Here is a 15,152-nt window from a genome sequence, read left to right as displayed (position 1 = left end):
TAGAAATCTGTTGCTGTAGCTGTGGTCCTCATAGTCTTTGTTTTCTAGTCTATAGAGAAATACCTCTAATGTATTCCTTATCTGAATTTGGAGTTTCCTGTTCCAGTCTTAGTCAAACTATATTGTTCTTAATTCATCACTTTTGATGGAAAAAGTATTTCAGAAATTAGTTGGCCTTTTAATAGTTGATAATCATTCTACTTTTAATATTTAAGGATGTGCATAGAAAAAGCCATTTCTGCTTATTTCCTATAGGTTGTGGATAAGCTTATTATGGGCTTCCTGACAATACACAACATTTCTGTTTAAATGAATTGAGGCTGATGTATTAGATTCTGAAGAGCGATTAGTAAATTTTATTTATCAGCAGTATGATTTTTTCCCTTTATTTAGATATGAAGTAAATTTTCAAGACGGTATTGACTGTGGAGGTGCATACATTAAACTCCTAGCAGACACTGAGGACTTGAATCTGGTATGATGTTTTCATGTTTAAGAAAACTTTATTAAAGTCAATAAGTATTTGAAGGAGCTACTGATGAAACTGAAGTTTTTATTTTCACCTGGAATCGAGAACTTTGAAAATCTTTACCCAGCATGAGTGAATGTGGCTTTGTCAGTGCGCCTTCAAGTGTCTCGTACGGAAGTACCACTTGGTGGCGCCCAGTGTCGTAATCTTAGCAACACAAAAACACGTGCCGTGTCTACAAATAATAGCATGTTGCTTACAAATGCCGTCGAGAGATCAGCCTAGAGTCAATTTCCTTCGCAAAATAAAAATCATAAATTTGTCCAGAGAAATAAGATCACAGCAAAGCAGTGAAACAAAACAAGCAAAGAACCAAATTAAAAAGGTGGGCCAGTCGCCCACAGAAAGTAACTAAACGTGTTTTCACAACGAAGCAGGTGGCCCAGGGCCATCTGAGAGGAAGGCCGGAGCCATTTCTTCCAGCACTCCCTCCCGGAGGCTGCGTCGGGCTCTGCGTCCGCCAGCAGACGTGAGGTCGACGAGGATGTGGGACACTTGTGGGAACGCAGGGCTGTCCGCAGGCTGTGAGACGGGAGGACGGGGTTCGTGGACGGCTGCTAGGGCCGGGTAAAGGGGAGGCCCCGTGCAGAGTGTGGGGAAGGTCCTGTTTCGGGCATTGTCAGGTGACAATCACCCGAAGGTATTGTGACAATTAGGAAATCTACTGCCAAGTGTTTTTCTAAGCCCTTTATCTGATTCACTCAGTTAACCCTCAGAGAAACCTTCAGAGGTGGGCACTGCTATTATATCCGCGCCTCAGAGGCGACAAAACAAAACTACAGAGAGGGTAAGAAATTTGCTCAGAGGCACAGGCAGCTGATTCGAGTGGCAGGGGTAGGATTTGAACCCCAGCATCTGACTCCAGATCCCATGCTCTCCCCCAGCAGGCTGTGTTAAGTGAAGAGAAATTACTGGTAGTAAAACAGTAGTGAAAGCAGCCTCTGTGTCTGAGTTTTTCTTCCCCCTGAGTAGGAAGGTCATTTTCTGGTGTGTTCCTAATGGTAGTAATGGACAGTCATTGCAGTCTCAAGGTCATAAGTATGCTTTTCTCTATGCTTAATTCTCTTAATAAAATATTAATAGTACAAATTTACATAAAGTCATTAAAGCTTATTATGGTGTTACCAGGGTGGTTTCAGCTTCCCTCCTACATCTTTATGAAGGAAGTAGTGTGTGCTTTAAAATCAATCTATTTTAAAATAAAATGTGTCATTTTTCCACATTTATTGTCACTTGTGTCAAATAATTCTTTGGTGAATTAGCATAAACACAGTTTTGTAAACTCCTCCCAGTTGGATAGAAAGAGAAATTCATTAAATACTCTAATGCTGGACTAACCCCATCACTCATCTCTCTTTGAAGGAAAACTTTTATGATAAAACACCTTATACCATTATGTTTGGACCAGATAAATGTGGAGAAGATTATAAACTTCATTTTATCTTCAGACATAAACATCCCAAAACTGGAGCTTTTGAGGAGAAGCACGCCAAACCTCCAGAAGCAGACCTTAAAAAGTTCTTCACGGACAGGAAGACTCACCTGTACACTCTCGGTATAGCCTTTCCACTCATCCATCCACTCAGCAGGGCTCGCTGACCACTGACTGACACGTTCACGGCACGGGCTTTGGGAGGAACAAACATGGATTCTGCCCTTAAGGAGCTTATCTTTTTAGGAAAATGAGACAGACATCGTTCTAGTGTAGGTAGAAAGTAAAGTTACCATTTGAGAGGTACAGCCAAGAGTTCACTTCCAGTTTGGTGACCCTGAGAAAATCTGGCAAAGGAGACTGTAGTTGAACTGGTTTCGAAGTGTAGATAGGATGCGGAAGACAGGAGGTGAAAAGGTACTTTGGACACTGTGATGTAAGTGGTGCTGGAGGAGTAGACAACGGGAAATAAGATGGAAGAGGAGGAAGTCTGTGAGGCCACGCTGAGAAGCTCGGGCTTTGTCCCACGGGCAGTTGTGATGAACCTTAGGTGGTGTCTTGTGATGGCTGTGGCTGTATTTGAACTTTGGAAAGGAAAGCATTGAGCTACCATGTATTAACCTACTTAGCTTTACTCGATGTGAATAGGAGTTTGCATAGACGTGGAGGGGCAGAGCATTATGCGGAATTGTTTCTCCTCTTCTCACACACATGTGGTTGTACAGCTGTGGTCCACCCAGGATTACATAGGGTCGCAGCTTTCTCCCCAGGGGCTGCAGGTGCAGCAATACTCATTTGGTCTGCCGAGGCAATGACCGGTTTCATTTTCAATGTCAGCATTGACATCAAAGACCATATAAGAAAGTGGCAAATAGTACTGGACATTTTGGGGAACGTAAATTGTAGAAATTGCCTGAAAGTATAACTAATATAGGACAAATTAATTTAATCAGACTTTACTATACAAACCTGGTCAGAAGCAACTTGGTAGTATGTATCAAAAGTCATAAGAGGTTTATGTCCTTTGAAACCACAATTCCACTTTTAGGAATTCATGCAAGTGACCTCTGTGTGAAAATGGAATGCTATAAATTAGAAGCAACCCAAGTGTTCCAGTAGGAGTTTTCTGTAACAGTACAAAATGTTAACTGTGAAATGTTTAGCACCAGGAAAGAAATACGTTTAATATTAAAATGGGGAAAGAAAACAAGATTCAAATTGGAGGCAAATCATGAGGGCCCCTAGGCAAAGTATGCAAGCACATAGAAGACCAGGAAAAAAAACGAATTGTCATTAATTATCGCCTATACGCTGTGCTCTATGCTGGATACGTTGTTCAGAACCGTTGTGCGAGGCGGGCAGTTTCTGTTTTGCCTTCACGTGGCTCGAGTCACGTGTTCTAGGAGGCAGCAGCCACTGGCAGGACTGGGACTGAAATTCAGGTCTGACTCTTAAACATTCGCTTTTCTTACTACTCAACACGAAAGCTTTGTTGTGCTAGGATTGAGTGACTTTTTCCTTAAAAAAAAAAACCTCTGTAATACAATTATATTTGTATAGCGTTTATTCTGTGATTGTTCTAAGAACCTAACAGAGTACCTCAAATGACTTTATAATCCAGTGCTTTTAAGAATAGAGTCATTGAAAATATTTAATAGAGCTTTATGTGGAATATTTTTTGTCCAAAGATTTTGGACAAAGATTTTTTTCCACATATGCCTATTTGTTGTGTGCTTTTCTGTTTTACCTGTAATTTTAAAAAATCCATTTCAGTTGCAAAATTTGTTCAGAAAACATTCTGGTCAAGATTTTGAGAAATCCCTTCTTTGAATTAGGAAGGATCTAGTTAGTCCCCTTTTTGCACGTAAGGTCTTAGGCTCAGCTTGACCTTTCCCCTTTGTTGTAATAACATCATGCTGTAATCTCAGCTGTTAGTAGAAGAGAAAATGTGGAGAAAAGGGGGAGAAAGTGTCGAGTGTTTGCTTGCACTACTGGAGCTTGCATGTAAACTGCGGCATTTGATTTTGGTGGAACTTGGTGTTGCCGTGACCACAGCCTCTGGAGACTGGTGTGACGTCAGCAGCGTTTCTGCAGGACGTGGGAGCCCGTTTACCTGGATGAGTCAGGGCGGTTCTGACATGCGTTGGCAGCTCCTGCTTCCTTAGCTTACTGAAAGCAAATGTTGGGCAGCCGTTTTCATCTGTCATCCTTTCCAAAGGTACAGATTTAGAAGCGACCCTCTTCCGTGTTGATAGGAGGAGGAGAAAGCCTCTCTCTCGTCATTACAAAGGATAAGGGAGTCCTTTATGAAATTTTTGGCATGAGGACTTTCTAGAGAGCTGGAATTAACTTCAACATGCCAATAAGTATAAGCTCGAATAATGTCAGTCATCCTTGAGATATTTTAAACAGTCTATGCGTCATTAGATTTGAAATGCCAGTGTAATTTAAGGATTTCTAGGAAATGATAGTGATGTATTGATGTTAATTTCTGAGATTGTAGGAGAATGACCGTGTTTAATACACATTAAAACATTCAAGAATGACGTCTGTGAGGTCAGTAACTTACTCTCAGGTGGTTCAGGGAGAAAGTAAATTTTTCTGTAGTATACATGCAAACTTTGAAGGTTTGAGGTTGTTTCAAAAAGTTATTTTAAAATACTGAAGAAGATTGGGTTGTTTTCTGTAACCGTAAAAAGGGTGAAGCTGATGGGTTGTGTGAGTCTCAAACTGAGCTAGCTGTTCAATATTTTTTATTTGAGAAGTAATAGAGTATTTTATTAATTTATTCAAGTTTTATTTTTGATTTTAGATAGCACTAAGTCTAGTGATTTCAGCATATTTTAATTTAATATGTTGGTACCTCCTCTGTTTCTGGCTGGGAGAAAGTTTTACCTGTGAAGTTTAGGGTAGTTTATCATTTAGAAGGTTACTTTTGGAATGTCTGTCAGTGTAACTATAATGTATTTAAATTGGTCTTTAGTGATGAATCCGGATGACACATTTGAAGTGTTAGTTGATCAAGTAGTTGTAAACAGAGGAAGCCTGCTGGAGGACGTGGCCCCCCCTGTCAACCCCCCCACGGAAATCGAAGACCTGAGTGACGAGAAGCCCGATGAGTGGGACGAGAGAGCCAAGATCCCGGACCCGTCTGCCGTCAAACCGGACGACTGGTGAGCGGAGAACTTGGTAGTGGAGTGTGATTTGGTGCAATTAAGGAATGATACAACACATATAAGTAAAGTTTACTGTTAATGAAATGTGTTCTTGTAAACATCAGAACTGCTTGTTTTGATTATTTTGGGTGACCTTCCTAAAATGGAACTTGCACTTCCATGCTTTCTAATTATCTTAATTTTTGTTTTAATTTAATATTTTAATTTTGTTCCTTTTTTCAGTGTATTTTTATTTTTGTGCTTTCAGTGCTATGGGGGAAAAGTACGTAGCTCTAAACCACCGACACTTTGATTTCTGGTTTAATCTTTAATGTGTGTGTGCACATTTTACACAGCTGGTGTCTTTCCCATTAGCACTAGAATAGGCACATCTCCAATGTCATAGAAAACTAGATGGGACTCACTCACACCAGTTCACTCAACCGTGATTTGTTTTGCTAGCTGAGTACTTGTGTCGTTTTTATTCCTCAGTATAATGAGTATTTTCCCTGAGAGAAAGGTACTCAGGCCCTGCGCTCCCATACCTTGGTCTTTGGTGGCGAGAGACCCCTGTGTGTCTCTCTGTTTACGGAGGTTTTCTTTGTCTTCAGATATGTCTTGTAATCTCTCCGTGAAGATCTTACCTTTATTCCTAAGAACTTTATATTTTTTTTCCTGCAGATTGGGTAGCTTTTGGTTTCGCTAAGAATGTTATCTTTTTTTTTGTATTTGACCTGACTTACTAGTTTATCTATTGCTGTGTAACAAGTTACCTAAAAATAGCAGCCGAAGACGAGAAACGTTAACTCATCTAGCTCCTAAGAGCTGGGGATCTAGGAGCGGCTCCCGGAGTGGTGTGAATACTAAGTGTGAATTTATGGAACTCTGTTCTTGGCTTACTAAGAGGTTCGTTTTCCATGATTGAGTGTTGGATTTTGTTAAATGCTTTTTGTGCATCTATTGAGATGACCATATAGATTTCCTCCTTAATTTTCTTAGTGTGGTAAATTATATTTATTAATTCTCTAATGTTGTACTAACCTAGTAATCCATTTGGTCAGCAAGTATTGTCCTTCATACATTTGCTGAATTGTGATTGCACTTTCTCTGTCAGATGCGTGGAGTATAGTTTCATACAGTTAAATCCCTATGGTTTCCACACAGTCCTAAAACGACCAACATACGCGATGGCATAGCCACACCACAGTCAGGATATGGCATATGACATCATCCCATGAAGGCCTTCCTGTCCCTTTGTGGTCAGTCTCCACCTCCCCCTCCCCCCGGGGCAGCCGCTGACCCGACTTGAGTCCCTCCGGCCTTGTCTTTTGTAGACGGTCACCTGACACGTAGTCAGGCCCGCCGGCTGTGTGCAGCTTCAGTTTCCAGCCCCTGTCCCCTGCAGGGGTGCTCCGTCGGTCCCCTGCAGGGGTGCTCCCTCAGTCCCCTGCAGGGGTGCTCCTTCGGTCCCCTGTGGGGGTGCTCCCTCGGTCCCCGGCAGGGGTGCTCCTTGCGGTCACAGCAATCATCGGTGTGGTTGGATGTGAACCCGTCGTGAGTCTCAGTCTTGTTTCTCTTTGTCCCATGTATTCTGTATCCTTTATGAAAAAGTCTCCCTGACTTCTTCTGGACTGAGCAATTTTATTTTATTTTAGTCTTCTGTTTTTTCTCTTCTGCCGGCTTCTCAGCTTCCACTCTGGTTTGCTTTCAGATAGTGTCGTATGCCTCTTCCCGTCTAGGCGGACATTTCCCCTCCCGGCCCCTGTGCTCTTGTCACATGTTCACTCTGCTGCACACGCATGCACACGCTCGTTCCTCACTCAGTGTCTCCTGGTCAGACAGCTGGGAAGGAAAGCGCCCTGTAGTTTCCCGTATAGCGACCATTTCCGGTACTCTGTTCTTTATAGTGTAGGTACGAGTTTCCGTCTCCAGCAGTTCTTCTGCCTGATACACTTCTCCTAACACATTGTAGTGCGTGTCTGCTGTCACCGATTTCCTCAGCTGTCATGCGTCTGAAAACCTCTTTCCCTTGCCCTCACTTTTGAAGGGTGCTTTCGCTGCGGATGCAGGTCGATGGCTGTCGGGCCACGGCCGCATCGTGTGTTGGGGCTCGAGCCGCTTCCCATGAGAGGTCGGCTGTTGGCCCGTCCTCGTCTGCTCTGCTGATGTGTCTTCTTTCTGTTGGGTCTTAAAATCAACTGTTACTAGTTTTCAGCAGTTTGATTTTGCTGTGCCTTGGTACAATTGTGTGTGTGTGTGTGTGTGTGATTCTTGCTTTGGGTTCTTGGAGCTTTTTTGGAATATGGGTTTATAGTTTGAATCAAATTTGGGCAACATTTGGCCATTATTTCTTTGAATATATATTTAAAAGATTTTATTTATTTATTTTTAGAGGAAGGAGAGAGGGAGAGAAACATCACTGTGTGGTTGTCTCTCGCACACCCCCCCTACTTGGGGACCTGGCCCGCACCCCAGGATTTGCCCTGACTGGGAATCGAACCAGCAACTCTTTCATTTGCAGGCCAGCACTCAATCCACTGGGCCACACTAGCCAGGGCTATTTCTTTAAATATTTATATTATCTTCCCCATCTTTTTGGGGGGGCACCATTTAATGTATGCTAGAATGCTTTATATTATCCCAAAGATCACTGAGGATTGGCTAATTCTCTTAAACCAGTTTTTCTCTCTGTGCTTCATTTTGGAAAGTGTTTATTCCCATTTCTTCAAGTTCTCATTTGTGTGTAAACACTGAGGTTACTGCCTCTTCAGAACACAGAGCGTTGCTCCTAGAACCAGAAGCGTTAACAACTCTCTCACAGCCTTTGCTTCAAGGCAAGTAGTATAATAGGGAAGTAGCGTGTTCAAGGCAGGAAGAACAGTACAGTTTTTTAAACAATAAAAAAGTCGCTTATTAGTGTATCACTTTATGAATTTATAAGATCAGAAAAGGCAGGGCTCTATCCCTCTTGTGGGTTTTCTAACATCGCTTTATATTTTTTCCCATAAAGTCCCAGTGTAATGCTGGGAAATACGTTTGCCCTTAAATCAGAGACACTGCATATAGAAACCCCGTTCTGACTGGTGATACACATTAGAAGTTGTTTTATACGTGTGTAAGCGCTAAAGAAACACGCCCTTAAATTTTAAACTCTGCTTACTCCGAGTCCTCAGAAACTCAAGACCACTTTGGTATCAGGCAAGTGTGAGAGTTTACATACAGAGAGTGGTTTCAGTTTGTTTGGTTAACTTAAGTTTTGTTTGGAAGATCATAATGTAGCCTCTTGTTTAAAATTTCTATTTTTCTATAAAGATGAACATTATATTAGTAGCTCTATTCAGTACATACTATGATTATGTTTATACATTTTATAATTTACTGTTACTTTTAAATGAAAATATAAAATTACTAACATTAAACATAGAGTTTAGAAATATTAGAGTAGGGAAGACCTTTCCAAATAGGAAATAAGTTGAAAAATCATAAAAGAAAATATTAACAAAATTTGGCTACATTAAAATAAATGATTTGTATGTGGCAAAAAACCCCCTTCAGGCGGTAAGGGGTAATGGGGGCAAATAGAGGAAGGGCCATCAAGGAACGTGTATACAGGACACATGGACAGAGCCAGAGGGGGTAGGTTCAAGGGTGGGAGGTGGGGATGGGTGGGGTGAAAATGGAGACAATTGTACTTGAACAATGATTAAAAAAAAAAAAAAAAGAAAAATGCCCTCCATCAAGTATAATTTAAAATACATGAGAAACTGGAAAAATATTTTAAATTCATATAGCTGAGAGAGGGCTAATTTCTTACTAATTCCTAGTATATTCCAGGATATTCGTTAAACCATGGTCTGTAATAGTGGCTTTGGGGAACAGCAGGTGTCCCTCAGGAATAGGTGGGTTAAGGAAACGATGCTCCGTCCACAAGACAGAAGCCTGCGCAGCTGCCAGGGGGCACGAAGCAGAGACACGTGTGTCTGGGGCAGGCCCCGAGAGCGGCCTCCACACAGAGCCAACACCCAGTGCGTGCGCAGGGGTTGGCAAATGACTGCGTTTTTAAGAGACGAAAACGACATGTAGTACACTTTGTTCAGAATGCTGCTTGTATTTGAGGAAAGAGTGTACGTGTGTGCTCATGCCTGGAGCACAGTGGGGCCACGTCCAGAGACGCGGGCGGCTAGCGGAGCGGCGGGAGGTGAGAGACGGGGCCAGGGGTGTGGGGAACACCTCTGGTGCCTTCTGAGGTGTGTGATGTGCGTTTGAGTAATTTGAGTAACTTATGAAAAATTCTGTGTTCACAGGGATGAAAATGAACCTGCCCAAATAGAAGATTTAAGTGTTGTTAAACCTGATGGCTGGCTTGAAGATGAACCCAAGTTTATTCCCGACCCTAGCGCTGAAAAACCTGAGGACTGGTAAGCATTCTGCATCTCCAGAGGTCGATATCTTGTTTCTCACTTGCTATTTGCTGCCTGTGTGCACGGCTGAGAGGAGAGAGTCGAGGTTATTACATCTGCTCTGCTCTGATGCCCTCAGGAATGAAGACATGGATGGAGAATGGGAGGCGCCTCGTATCCCTAATCCAGCCTGCGAGGTTGGGTGTGGTGAGTGGAGTCCTCCCATGATTGACAACCCGAAATACAAGGGCGTGTGGAGGCCCCCGATGATCGATAACCCTAACTACCAGGTAACACGCACTCGTTCCAGCCCCGCTGTGGAGTCAGAAATGTTATGCTATTCTATTATGTATCTAGTTACTGATAACATTCACTTTAGAAAATTGATTTGTAATTGTGTGCCTTGGCTATCTTGAAAAGTCAAGGAAGATAGACTTCAACTACTTTATATTTGTAGAGTAAAGCATTCTTTAATTTCTCTGGAGAATAAATGTGAGAACCGGAGATCAGTCACTGCATACTGTACTTTTCCCTAATAACTGATGGTCATGGTGGAGTAAAGTTCTACTTTAGAATTGAATATAAGAAACAAGTTCTGATCAAGAGGACTGACTGCCTGTTTTGCTTACTTTCTGGCGTTATGTAAATTTGGATTTTTTCTAACATGAATCAGATATGTTTTGAGTGCATCTAGATTTTTGTAGAAGTCCCTACATTATCCACTTAACCCCATGTTTCTACCTAGTTATTCATTGACATTTTCTAACACGTGCTACACACATGCAGTTCCCTATTCTGATCGCTCACTGTAGTTTTCTCCATAGCATTTATCACAAGACGTTTATTTTGGTAACTCTCTTCTTTAAGGTCTGTCTCCTTCCCTAGACTTCAAACTCCGTCATCCCAGAGCCGTGTCTGTCACTGTGCCCCCGCTCTGGCACGGCGCCTGGCACAGGGCAGGGCTATGTGACGGCAGAGCGAGCCAGTGGGTGCTCGCACTGTGGGGTTCGTGCGGTTGGGCTGCATTTAGTCATGTCAGGGCTCACGGGACTTCTGTGGTGGGTGCTCGGTCTGAGGTTCAGCCCCGACTGATCAAGGAGGCCTGTCATGGGCCTGTGTTAAAAGGAGTGGCTCCACTTGGTCAATTTTCATAATGTCTTACCTTAAATCACTTTACTAACATAAAAAACTTGTCTAAAATATATCACTTGTGAAACTTAATTACTCAAATTTCTGTGTGTATTGGATTTCCATTTTGCCTTTTTTTTTTACAGTTTGAAGTCAGTATTATTTATAAGAACATCATGTATTGTACAGAATAAGAAAAATATTTCGTTTCCAGTGGTTTACTAATGAATTAATACCAAAGCTTTTTTTCCTCCAGTTACTGCAGTGATTTCATTCAACAACTATTGTACTTCTTAATTAACATTTATAATGAAATGATTTTATTTGAAAATGTTTTCAAATTATTTGTCTTCCAGGGAGTCTGGAGTCCTCGAAAAATTCCTAATCCAGATTATTTTGAAGATGATCATCCATTTCTTCTGACTTCTTTCTCTGCTCTTGGTTTAGAGCTTTGGTCTATGACTTCTGATATCTACTTTGATAATTTTATTATCTGCTCAGAAAAGGAAGTAGCAGATCGCTGGGCCACAGACGGCTGGGGCATGAAAAGAATGATAGCGACAGCTAACGAGGTACGGCGCTGACCACGTAGTAACAATAGGACTTGGTCCCGATTAGGTACACGAGTTACCCTTGAAAGGGTAAATAAGCATGTGATAACTACTAAGTGTCCAAGAAATGTCCTTAAATTTATGTAAACAGAATATTTAGTTGTACTGTATTATGATACTTTATTATAAATTATACAATGAACTATGTATGTATTTGTAAGTCTTCATTTCATTCTTTAAATTATGATAGCTACAAGGAATTATTATCTGCTGTTTATAGACATGAAACTACTTAATATTTGTATTTGTGGTCTTTGTCTACAAGTCTTTGTCACCTTGTCAGTTCCAGGCTGAAGTGTTCGTAATAATTCTCAAGTTGATTTTACTAATAATCCTTTAAAAGTGCAGAGTAAGTTACCAGAGAGTTGTATACTTCTAAACGAACCAGATGATACGGGTGGGGCAAAGTAGGTTCACAGTTGTCATACAGAAAGTAATACAATAATTAATAAGTAATAATTCAAGAATAAACTTTGTGTTTCACATACTCACAATGGTAAACCTGCTTTTGCACCACCTTGCATGTATCCATAAGGACCACTTGTGTCCCAGCCGGGTAGTGCAGTTGGTCAGATCGTCTTCCCAATATGCCGAGGTTTTGGGTTCGATCCCTAGTCAGGGTAGATACAAGAATCAGTCAATAAATGCATAAATAAGTGGAACACAAAGTGATGCTTCTCTCTCTTCCTTCCTTCCTCTCTCTCTCTCTAAAATCAATAAATAAAATTAAAAAAAAAATTTAACACTAATCATATCCTGGAATTTGCCAAAAAAGAAGATTGTCATTATTCTTGCTAGTAGGTTAGTGGTTTCCACCTACAAAGTCTCCAACAGCAATGCATGCTAATAATTAAAAAGCTTAAACTTCACAAAGTGAAGATAGGAAAATGAAGTATTTTTTAGCTGAACAAGTTCATACTCCTTAATATAAAATGCCAGGATAAGTAGGTTTTCTGGGTAGGGCTGTATTTCCTGATGAAGGTCGGTCAGATCGGAGCTGCATCTCACTGTGTGTTTTGTTGGCAGCCCGGCATATTTGCGCAGCTAAAGGTGGCTGCTGAGGAACACCCTTGGCTGTGGCTCCTCTATCTCGTGGTAGTGGGGCTCCCGGTGGCACTGATTACTTCGTTTTGTTGGCCAAGGAAAGTGAAGGTAAGTAAAGTGAACTTCCTTCAACTTAAAAAAAAAAAAAACAACTTTTAGTGTTTAAGAGTTCTCTGAATTGAGCAAGTTGTTCTCAAAAGAAATAAGCTAAATTTTGCATAATTTTTCATTGTGTATAATGTCAGTTATTGAAAAAAACGTTTTAACAAATAGTGCTTTGATTTTAGTAAAGATAGTTTATGTTACATACTACCACAGAAAAAATATGAAAATGCGGCGTATAAAAAGACCGACATATGTAAACCACAAACAAAGGGGGCACTAGAGCAAGAAGTGACTGAAGAGAAGGCAGCCCTGGAGAAGCCAGTCGACTTGGGAGAGGAAAAGAAGCAAAGCGATGGTGAAGTTGTTGAGAAAGGTAAGACCGTGATAGTGATTTGTAACAGAGACCCTGGGCAAAGCTCGTAAGAACAGGAGGTCGCCTGGTAAACACTAGCTCTTGCACTTGCTGTCACAGGTATAGCATCTGGACCCCCACGGATGCTGACTGTCGCAAAGAGGAGTAGTCGCCTCTGCCAGGGTGTTGGATCCTGAGCAGCCATCACCCTATTCAGAGTTTCTGTCTTCTAGGAACAAAGATGCTTAAATACTGTTCAGTTGCATACAAGCCTAGGTTTCTGCAGGGGCTTTTCTTGCTTCCGAGGCTGTGGATGCGAGGAGCAGCCCCTGCATGTTGGAAATGGGCATAAGGCAGGTGACTGTAGGATACCAAGTCTTCCCATGGCTGCTGTTTACTGGAGAGCAGTGTCCTATCAAATAAGTGGCTGGCTCTCCTGAAAGGATTGTGGGATCCTGTGGCCCCTTCCCTCCTGTGCTAAACTCCCGAGGGTGTTAGAAACGAAGAACGGAGGCCTCAGGTGACTCTCCTCCAAGACCCCCTCACGCACGTCTAGGAAGGTGTGAGACTGGTAGTGCCTGCCAGGTGTCCCACGCCAAGATCCGAGATCCAGACTGAGCTCTTTACAACTTGAACACTGTTTTTAAGTTGAGTTGGTGAAACAGTTGATTTAAAAACCACACATACATATGTATATTTACATATGTATTTGTACATGTAGGCAAGATCTGTCTGGAAAAAGTCCAGCCCTTGTTAATATAACGAGAGAACGGTTTACACAGCATCGATGTAACCTGGCAGCCAAGGAGAGTGGACTAGAATGCACATGAGGACCTCACTGTGCTGGTCAGTGGGTGCAGTAGACACCATTGAGTGAGCATGTGTCCTGTGTGGCCGTCACATTCTAAATGACTGAGGGAGTAGAGAATGAATCTGCATTAAACTTGAACCTTTCTCTGTGGAAATTATTGGGATGATTCAGAAGGCCACTCCTATGGGCAACTGGTGATTGGCACCTTCATCAGCACAGTGCATCCGCTCACACATCACATCTCATGCAGAGTTTTTTGGCAAAATAACAAATCACCCAGATGACTCAGCCCCCTACAGCCCAGATTTGGCGCCCTGTGACTTCTGGCTTTTCCCAAAACTAAATTCACCTTTGAAAGGGAAGAGGTTTCAGGAAAATACAACAGGGCAGCTGAGAGCGATTGGGTGAACTGTGTGAGGTCCTAAGATGCCTCCTTTGAAGGGACCGAGGCGTCACTGTCCTGTGTACCGTGTTTCTTGTACCTCATATCTTCAGTCTCTTTTTCATAGCACATGGCCGGATACCTTCTGAACAGACCTTGTGAACACGCTTACAGATTCTTTGATTTTCATGTTACATACAGACTGAATGCTTAAGAATTCTCTAAACTTGTCCCTTTCTTCAAATGTGATTTATTTATAAAATGTGGTAAAATAATGAGTATTCATAATCAATTTTTAAAAAAATTTCTAATAGAAGAAATTGCTTTTAAACATTGGAATTTAAATAAATCCCCCTTACTGTATTCAATACTTGTCAGTAGTGAAACTCTAATTCATCAAGTCTTTGCCTTTAATGAAATCTGTGTTCCAGACGAAGAAGGCGAACCTGAGGAAAAGAGTGAAGAAGAAATCGAAATCATAGAAGGGCAAGAAGAAGGGAATAAATCAAACAAGTCTGGATCAGAGGATGAGGTAAGCAGTTCTTAACAGAAAATAAACCCCTTTCTGTGTCTGATCGTTGGCCAAAAACTTATTTCAATAAAAGCAGCAGTCTGCTTTGTGAAGGGATTTTTTGGCCGTATCTCTATGAGCCTCCACACTTGATAAACACTATAAAGTAATGAAACAGTATAAAGAGAGAGTTGCATCTGTAAAAAATTAAGACTTTGTCATTAAAGTGTTCTGTTGAAAGGTGTAATAAATACCATTTGAATATTTACAAGGTAATTGTGTTTATTACAAACAGTTTTCCTAACAGCCATCGTAAAAACATTCTCATTGACTCAGTAACTTACATTTCACATTCTGAAATATTTCACGGGTTGGGTAGTTGAGTACTGTGTGCCTGTTGTGGTGTTTTTTCTCAAACCTTTAGTATAAACTGCTTTTCCCATTAACTGGCTAGGTCCACCCCTTTGTATGTCCTGGTGTGTAACAGAACCTCCCACAGTGCCTTTGTCGAGCCAGTTACTGTGGATCAGAAATGTCCATCCTGGTATCATCGAGAACCAGAGCCTTCTGGTTTGGTCCAGCTTCACGGAAAGCCTGCCCTCCCACCCCCCTGCCCTGGAAGAGCTGCGGACCTGCCCTGCTCCCCTCTCTCCCCTCCCGGGGTCAGCACTCTCATTGCCTCGGCTTAGTGG

The 15,152-nt window shown here is 41.8% G+C and overlaps 1 protein-coding gene across 1 annotated transcript in view; it reads left to right on the top strand.

The window, feature by feature from the left end:
* Positions 1-15,152, top strand: part of CLGN (calmegin) — a 33,595-nt gene that overhangs the window by 13,553 nt on the left and 4,890 nt on the right. Inside the window, exons 6-14 of the mRNA XM_028519991.2 lie at positions 394-475; positions 1,892-2,084; positions 4,945-5,134; positions 9,421-9,534; positions 9,656-9,806; positions 11,001-11,216; positions 12,282-12,407; positions 12,618-12,777; positions 14,381-14,481. Coding sequence (XP_028375792.1) covers positions 394-475; positions 1,892-2,084; positions 4,945-5,134; positions 9,421-9,534; positions 9,656-9,806; positions 11,001-11,216; positions 12,282-12,407; positions 12,618-12,777; positions 14,381-14,481 — 1,333 coding nt within the window. The remainder of the gene's footprint in view (positions 1-393; positions 476-1,891; positions 2,085-4,944; positions 5,135-9,420; positions 9,535-9,655; positions 9,807-11,000; positions 11,217-12,281; positions 12,408-12,617; positions 12,778-14,380; positions 14,482-15,152) is intronic.

Source organism: Phyllostomus discolor, chromosome 8, assembly GCF_004126475.2.
Source record: "Phyllostomus discolor isolate MPI-MPIP mPhyDis1 chromosome 8, mPhyDis1.pri.v3, whole genome shotgun sequence".
In the NCBI taxonomy this organism is placed as follows: Eukaryota; Metazoa; Chordata; class Mammalia; order Chiroptera; family Phyllostomidae; genus Phyllostomus; species Phyllostomus discolor.
This window is presented reverse-complemented; position numbering and strand designations above follow the sequence as displayed.